This window comes from Melanotaenia boesemani, chromosome 24 (genome assembly GCF_017639745.1).
Source record: "Melanotaenia boesemani isolate fMelBoe1 chromosome 24, fMelBoe1.pri, whole genome shotgun sequence".
NCBI classification, from domain to species: domain Eukaryota; kingdom Metazoa; phylum Chordata; class Actinopteri; order Atheriniformes; family Melanotaeniidae; genus Melanotaenia; species Melanotaenia boesemani.
In genome coordinates this window covers 24,395,410-24,404,416 of record NC_055705.1, presented here as the reverse complement: position 1 = coordinate 24,404,416, position 9,007 = coordinate 24,395,410, and the positions used below count along the sequence as shown (strand labels likewise).

Sequence of the window (9,007 nt, the reverse complement as noted above, 5' to 3'; positions counted from 1 at the left end):
AAATGTTACACTTTCGGTCCACGGTAGTGCTGAAAGAGTTCATCCAGCTGAGCGGGAGAGCCGGTGTTAAAGCGACACCTGCAGCCGGTTTCAGCACCGTCCGCCCGGACTGGAGGTCACCGGGGGGAGGGAGGGTGTTCGCCGGGTGGAGAGCCCCGCAGCATCTCACAGGAACGCCTGGATGGAGATGGTTTTGCTCCAAAGGCGACGGCCAAAATGAAGCAGCCAAGGACGCCTCAGCAGAGAAGTGAGTAGCGGGTTTTAGGGGCTAGCCGTTAGCTAGCTAGCAGCTGGAATAACGGCCAGCTAAAAGCTAAGCTAGCCCCAGAGTCTGGGATAAACGCTCCTTTTCAGGGTCAAGCTACAGGTAACATCCGGTCACTGGCGGGGTCTGGCTGAGCTGATCTGCCCGGTTTTGGCAGCTGACATCCATAATCTGACAGATTAGCTGTTTTTTGTGTGAGTCAGTAACGGAAATCGCACAAATAACCAAGTTTAAATAGAAATAGGAGTCTGCGTTAGGTTTACAAATGTAGACCAGTTTAAATAGGTCATTAAATATGGCCGTGTCCGATAATAGAAGCATGTGTGATACAGTGATCCAAAAATCGTGACCAGCACATCATCATCAGCACCAGCAGCATGTACTTAGAGAAGCATCAGCTCCGCCCCATCCAGGAGCTCCGCCTGCACCAGAAACTCACTGACACCAGCTGAGGTGGTGAGATGTTGAGAATGAGTCAGACTGGTCTGGTAAATGTCATCTCCACAAAGCTCCAAACCCTCCTGTACTGCAGGGTTTCCACCTCCCTGAGAGCTACACGATGAATGAACAGTCTTCTCAGAAATCCAGCTGCTCTTTTCTTCCAAAACACCCCCAAAACCTGATGGTTTTAGATGACGTCTGGTCCCAGTTGGAGCCTAAAACCTGATGTTTTAGATGGCCTCTGGTCCCCGTTGGAGCCTAAACCTGATGTTTTAGGTGGCGTCTGGTCCCAGTTGGAGCCTAAACCTGATTTTTAGGTGGCGTCTGGTCCCAGTTGGAGCCCTAAACCTGATGTTTTTAGTGGCGTTGGTCCCAGTTGGAGCCTAAACCTGATGTTTTAGATGGCGTCTGTTCCCGTTGGAGCCTAAACCTGATGTTTTAGATGGCCTCTGGTCCCCGTTGGAGCCTAAACCTGATGTTTTAGATGGAGTCTGTTCCCCGTTGGAGCCTAAACCTGATGTTTTAGGTGGCGTCTGGTCCCAGTTGGAGCCTAAACCTGATGTTTTAGATGGAGTCTGGTCCCCGTTGGAGCCTAAACCTGATGTTTAGATGGCGTCTGGTCCCCGTTGGAGCCTAAAACCTGATGTTTTATATGGCGTCTGGTCCCCGTCGGAGCCTAAACCTGATGTTTTAGATGGCGTCTGGTCCCAGTTGGAGCCTAAACCTGATGTTTTAGATGGCCTCTGTTCCCGTTGGAGCCTAAACCTGATGTTTTAGATGGCCTCTGGGTCCCGTTGGAGCCTAAACCTGATGTTTTAGATGGCCTTCTGGTCCCTTTGGAGCCAAAACCTGATGTTTTAGTGGTGTCTGGTCCCCGTTGGAGCCTAAACCTGATGTTTTAGATGGCGTCTGGTCCCCCTTGGAGCCTAAACCTGATGTTTTAAGGTGGCGTCTGGTCCCCGTTGGAGCCTAAACCTGATGTTTTAGATGGCGTCTGGTCCCCGTTGGAGCCTAAACCTGATGTTTTAGTGTGCGTCTGGTCCCCGTTGGAGCCTGAACCTGATGTTTTAGATGGCGTATGGTCCCCGTTGGAGTCTAAACTGATGTTTTAGGAGCTGGCTTTATTTTAAATGGTCAGTACTTATATAAAACGCTTTACATGTCACATTCACACACTGATGGCGTCCAGGATGTGTCTGGATGCCCTCTTTGTTGTGGATTGGCTCTTACCATGCTGTGACTTATCGTTTGGCCAAACCTGCCGGATGTCAGAGAACGTGTTATCTCCTCTCCTTCAACTCTGTCTCACGTTCAGCCATCAACAGGTTTCTTTATTTAACCTTTTAGACCACAGGTTGATTTAACCTTCTGCTGAACTGGATTTCTCATGAAAATATTCTGCCGTAGGGAGTCTGAGACCGTCCTGGATCCTGTCTTCAGGCCGTTTCCATGGTAACAGCTGTAGGACAGACGTCTACGTTGCTCACGTGGTATTATTTTAGTTTCAGTCTGAAGTAATCTGCAGATCAGAGATGAACCCGGACTCAGGAAACTGGTCTCTTGGGAGTTTCTGATGGTGTGGTCAAACTAAATTCCTCACCAGACTGGTGTTAGTTAATCACGCTGTCATCCAGAATCAGCCATCAGCCGTCAGATCCACCCGTCCACAACCTTTACGGTGTATGGATGGCAGAGAACTTCTTACAGCTCAACCAGGACAAAACTGAAGTTTAAATGATCGGTCCTGAAGACGAGAGAGATCATTTTACCAGAATTACAACATTTAATCCTTCTCAGTGTGGGAGAAACCTGGTTTTACTGGATTTACTGGACGGGCTGGATTTTACTCCACACATCAGAAATATAACAAAACCTGGATTTGATCATGTTAAAAACATCACCAGTCGTCCTTTCCTCTCTCTACCAGCGGCGAGGTGCTGATGCTTTTATTCTAGTAGAATAGGATGACTGTGCGTCCTGCTTTCTGGTCTCTAACCTGCAGCTGCTCCACAACTCAGAACACTCAGTTAAAGTCGCTGCCTCGGCTCCTCGAGGTTTCAGGATCAGTTTAATCTTTACTGGTTTATAAACGTCTTCATGGTCTTGGACCTTCTTATTCATCAGACCTGCTTTTAAATCATGGACCTCGTGGACCCTGAGGTCCTCTGGTACCGGCCTCTTAATTGTTCCCTAAAGTCAAACCAGGACTGGCGAGGCCTCGGTCCACCACTACGGACCTGGACTGGACCAGCCTGCTGGAGACCCTCAGGCTGCAGAGGACTGATGCTGGTTAAAAACTCGAGACCTTTTTAGCTTTTAAACTAAATTTTATTGGCTCCTAATTTATTTTACATCATTTTATTTCATGTTTTATTTTCATTTTACTCAGCTATTTTATATTTACTCATTCTTATTGTTTCTTTGGTTATTTAATCTTCGTTTTAAACTCCAGTGTTTTCCTCGTGGGCATCCTCCATGCCGGGGTTCTGCCTGCTCGGTCTGGGGGTGGTTGCCGTGGTGATCACCCTTGTCTGGGTGGCTGCAGCCTTATGGCGGTTGGGGTGGTTGCCGTGGCGGCGGCTGCTGTAGGACCTGGGTGGACCGATCCCCGTGATATTGTTCCCTCACAGCAGCATCAGGCCAGATGTTTGTTACTCGTCGTATTTATACCTACATTCAGTTAGAGACAAAGTAGGGAGTCATGGTTGTACAGAATGAGGGGGGCTGCTTGGTGTGTATACGTGTGTGTGACTGTGTGAAAGACTGGAATGAGTGTTTTTCATTGTGTAATTCTGTTCTGGTGTATAAAGGCTGGTTTTATCTTTAAGATGCATGAATTGAAATTTGCTTGCTTTCTTTTGTCATGTAAAGCACTTTGTGTTTGTAAATAAAGTTTGATTTGATATTCTTCAGTCATTTCCTCAACAACAGATGTTCTGCATGTTTATCTTCTGCTGAAATAACTCATCCATTCCTTGACTTATCAGCTGGATATCGATGTCTCAGAGTTTGATCTGGACAATCCGAAGGAATCCCTGCAGGAATTGTTCTGCTGGAATGAGTAGACTGAGGACAGTGTTCAGTAATAATTAGAATTGATTCATGTGTATAAATATTAAAAACCAGCCAGAAGAATGAATGAATGTTTACGGCTGACTGCCGGCCCTCCTCCTCCACTCTGGAGCTTTACTGGGTTAAAATGGAGGCGAGCTCCTCCGCCTACGTGCTTTCCAGGCTGCGGCGCCTCGGACCTGGCTGCCGCCCAGCGCTTGTTCTGGCCTCCAGGTGCAGATGAATCATTAGTGCGGCGCCGCCTCCCAACGCTGAGCTGTGATGTGGCGTGGACCAGCAGATATGGCGGCCGCTCTGTCAGCCGCTGCGTGCCCACACCAAAACACCGCCCGACCTGGGTTTGTAGAGGCCGATTCCCATATTTGGCAGAAAAATTCCAGTAATTGAAATTAATTGATTAATTGAAAAAAAAGAATAAAATAAGTTCTATTTAATTTGAATTTAGCCTTGTGAATGTTTCTTTCTATGGAGCATTAATGCAGCTTCCAGCTGTACTGATGAATCTACCTGTAGCTGCAGACCACAGGTGTTTCTAGAAGCACTATAACGAGTGAAGCTGCTGGTAGAACATTGTTCATGCAGCCCTCTGATGTCCTTTAACGTTAAATCACATTTTCTCCATTATTTTCTTGGCCAGTCATGACTCATAAGAAGCAAAATGTTTCTCAGACATTAAACACGTCGTCTTTAACAGAGCTGCGTTTTAAACGTATGATGGTTCCAGATCGTCTGGGACTCATGTTCCTCCACAACACCACAGCGAGCTGCTGCAGCCGGAGTCCCGTTCTAGCATTTCCTGACAAGTAAAACTAGGAGGGTCATCCTGACGTAGCTGCAGAGAGTGATGTCCATCATTTTAACTTCCCTCCTCTCTGCTTCACATCCACCTTCCTGCCATCCGTCTCCCCATGCAGCTGATGGAGGGATGGACCTCGTTCTGGACGCAGAGGTTTTCTACACTTATTTCTGCAGTTCCTTACTGGCTTCAAGCTGTTAGCTAACGCTATGCTAGGTTGGCATAACCACAGCGATGCTATTGCTAACATAAACAGGGAGGTATTTAAGCTAGGTTAGCACAACTGTAACAATGCAACGTGAATGAAAAGCATGATGGACGCGCAAAGCACGGGTCCTGTCATGACACATGATAAGCAGAGTTAAACTGGAACTGCAGACATGCTGAGGTCATGCTTAATTTCACAATGTCGTTAAAACCGTACCTGTCGTCAAGCTCCGCCCACCCCTGCAGTGCTGCCTGGCTGTAGCTACAGCTGCAGTTACTGACGTAGTGAGGACTGAGGCGTGAAAGGAGTCAGAGCTCCAGCTAGTGGACAAACCGATGCAACAACATCATTCTGCACGACTCAACACTGGACAACGTTTAGCTTGTTATGAGAAATTAAGAAAAGATCGGCGTTTAATCGGCAAAACTCCGGCCGATTATGATTGTTCTGAAAAGGGCTATGATCGGCTGATTTAATCGGTCGAACTGTAATAATAATCCTGATTGGATGGCCCTTCAGTCACATGTCTCATCTAGTGTTCAGGTCCAGTTCCAACAGTAACTGGTCTGAAGGGTTGCAGTCGGTTGGCTGTTTAGACTAAACTTTTACTGAAAGTTGAAACCAGTTTAGTTTGTTTTAAAATCTTGTCATGCGTTTACGTGAGAATGAGCAGAAACACGGGACCGGTAGACGAGTTATCCTTTATACGACATTTCCACCTTGTTTCCAGCCGTTTGATCTGCGACCAGGACTTTAACGAAGAAATTAAACTAATCCTCATCTTCCTGACCAAGAGGGTCCATGCACACCAACAGTCTGATCATCATCTGATAGCTGGAGTTATCACTTTATTCCAGTATTCATGCAGACAGCATAATCAGATTATGAGAAGTCTGATTAACACCCAGATTTCTCCCCAATACGTCACCATGTACGTACGAACTGGAAATAAGCCTGTTTACATTCCTACTGAAATGCGATAACTGGGGGGAATCAGATTACTGTAATAATCTGATCAGATTACTGTAATAATCTGATCAGATTACAGTAATAATCTGATCAGATTGTTTACATCTACGTTTGAAAAGTGATATTCTAATAATTCTGGTCTGGTTTTGTTTATGGGTTTGGGAGCTAATAACTGTTAAATGAACAACGTGTGAACCAACTTCCTGCCACTGCACGTCACGTGTTCCGCTAACGTGATCTTTTTAATGGAAGCACTGACACTGAGAAATGAGGGTAAATCAGACATATAGGTCCACATGCAGGGAGACATCGGGTGTTGGGGAGTCTGTGTTAATCAGATTTCTCATAATCAGGTTATGCTGTGTACATGATGGCTGGAATAATCTGATTATGATCAGCTTGTTGGTGTTCATGTAAACAGGCTCATGATGTATCAGATCTGATTATTAAAGTAATCTGATTACTACTGGTTATCAAATCTGATGCTCATGTAAAACCGGCTCAGTGGGAACCCCGACGTCATATTTAACAACCTTTATTAGATGTTTTTATTCTGATTGTGCTTTCATCCTCCTCTCTGCAGATGTGGATCAGAGTTATTTAACAGGGTTTTGTGGACAGACGGCGTAGCCGCTGACCTCTATAAACATCTGGGAGGTAGACTAACGAGGCCGGTCCAGATGTTGGTGAAGCTTCCAGCAGAGCCGGCCTCTTTTACCGCCTGAATTTATTTACAGTCGTATAAAAATACATACAGGAAACAAACATTCTAATTAATAACTATAAAACAAATGTAAAACCGTAAATAAGTTTAAAAAGTAAATTAATTATATTTTAAAAAAAGAAATTTTAAAAAGACCAAGTCATGAAAGGTTGGACTGAAGAGATTTGTTAATATTCTGATGTTTATTTTAGATGTTTTCATGGGGATTATTTACTGTGGTTCACTGGTTCAGGCAGAGTTATTCATGAGGAATATTGCAGGTTTCTATAGGTTTTATTTACTGAACGCAGTAATCCCATTGAGGTTAAATCATATTTTAGAGGCGACCTGGCGGAGCTGCAGCCACAGGAAGCAAAGACTGGATTCTCTCCCTAAAACAGCGCTTTACGTCTTCGCCCACAAACACAACAGTGTCTCCTTCTCTGGAGAAAATATCCAGCAGGATTTATTTCTACAGTAAAGTCTGAGCTACATTAGAAAAGTAAAAGCTTTCATTTATCAGAGGAAACCCTCTACGTGCCATCAGAGGGAGTTTTTAATAAAACCCTGGGCTTTGTTTTCTGGTAATAAAAGCAGCTTTTAGACTGGGATGGAAGATTTCCATGTCCTGGATGAAATGATGTGTTCTCCTGTTGTTTCCTCTGACTAATGCAGTATTCTTCCCTCTGCATTTCTCTCCCGTTCATCTGCTTGCTTTGCGTTTGTAAGTATGTCTTCATTTTATTTGAGTCCTAGTTGATGTTTAATCAGTTTTCCAGTAGACGTCTCAGCTGTGAAAGCCTCAGTCGCTTTGACCTTGAACCCTCCGCTTCCTCCTTGTGGCTGTGCTTGGACACCCCTTCCCTCCCCACACACTGGTTTCTAACCAGTAGCCTCCATTAACCAGTCAGCGGCGTGTTGACCCAGACCAGCTGTTTTCATCAGGTCTAAGCTGAGTGGAACCTGGTCCACTCTCTTCCAGGTTTCACTGGTTCTTCTGGTTTCTGCAGCAGCATGAAAAGCCTTCAGGTTTACCTAAAATCCACCTGTTAATTTTTTCCTTTAACTCCATAAAACATGAAACTATTGACACTCATATACAAATACAGGAAAAGAATCAGGAGAAATATCTATTAAACGACTGGAATAAAAAATGTTAACATTTAACCTTTAAATTGTGATGGAGAACTTAAAACTCTTTGAATGGGCGTTGTGTAAGAATTAATTCCATCTAATGTTGGAACTGTGTATGGCATGCTAACGTATAGCCCATTCTAGCATCTCACTTTCTCAAGCACGTATTGCAACAACGGTGGCCACCGTGGGTCAAAAAAGCCTCGGCTACGCTGACGAGAGCAAATCATCCCACAGTTCATAGTTCACTCCAGTAAAGATGCTCTGGATCCTGACTGGTCCGAGGAAAACATCTGGAGGAGGAAATTCACTGTCAAATGTGGTTCCTCCGTTTAGAAGGAGCAATGGTTCTCACAGAGGAAACTGGCCTCCACACAGCTTTTATTTCCAGTCAAACCAGTAAAACCAGCTCATAAAGCAGACTGGTTTATACTGGAATTAAAAGCTGCTACAGACTGGTTTATACTGGGATTAAAAGCTGCTACAGACTGGTTTATACTGGGATTAAAAGCTGTTACACACTGGTTTATACTGGAATTAAAAGCTGCTACAGACTGGTTTATACTGGGATTAAAAGTAGCTACAGACTGATTTATACTGGGATTAAAAGCTGTTACACACTGGTTTATACTGGAATTAAAAGCTGCTACAGACTGGTTTATACTGGGATTAAAAGTAGCTACAGACTGATTTATACTGGGATTAAAAGCTGCTACAGACTGGTTTATAGTGGGATTAAAAGCTGCTACAGACTGGTTTATACTGGGATTAAAAGCTGCTACAGACTGGTTTATACTTGGGATTAAAAGCTGCTACAGACTGGTTTATACTGGGATTAAAAACTGCTACAGACTGGTTTATACTGGGATTAAAAGCTGCTACAGACTGGTTTATACTGGGATTAAAAGTTGCTACAGACTGATTTATACTGGGATTAAAAGCTGCTACAGACTGGTTTATAGTGGGATTAAAAGCTGCTACAGACTGGTTTATACTGGGATTAACAGCTGCTACAGACTGGTTTATACTGGGATTAAAAGCTGCTACAGACTGGTTTATACTTGGGATTAAAAGCTGCTACAGACTGATTTATACTGGGATTAAAAGCTGTTACAGACTGGTTTATACTGGAATTAAAAGCTGCTACAGGCTGGTTTATACTGGGATTAAAAGCTGCTACAGACTGGTTTATACTGGGATTAAAAGCTGCTACAGACTGGTTTATACTGGGATTAAAAGCTGCTACAGACTGCTTTATAGTGGGATTAAAAGCTGCTACAGACTGATTTATACTGGGATTAAAAGCTGCTACAGACTGGTTTATACTGGGATTAAAAGCTGCTACAGACTGGTTTATAGTGGGATTAAAAGCTGCTACAGACTGGTTTATACTGGGATTAAAAGCTGCTACAGACTGGT

The 9,007-nt window shown here is 44.2% G+C and overlaps 1 protein-coding gene across 1 annotated transcript in view; it reads left to right on the top strand.

Annotated features, from left to right (window-relative positions):
• Window positions 1–2: 2 nt before the first annotated feature.
• Window positions 3–9,007, top strand: part of LOC121635782 (glutaminase kidney isoform, mitochondrial-like) — a 36,088-nt gene continuing 27,083 nt past the window's right edge. The window contains exon 1 of the mRNA XM_041979113.1: window positions 3–247. Coding sequence (XP_041835047.1) covers window positions 3–247 — 245 coding nt within the window. The remainder of the gene's footprint in view (window positions 248–9,007) is intronic.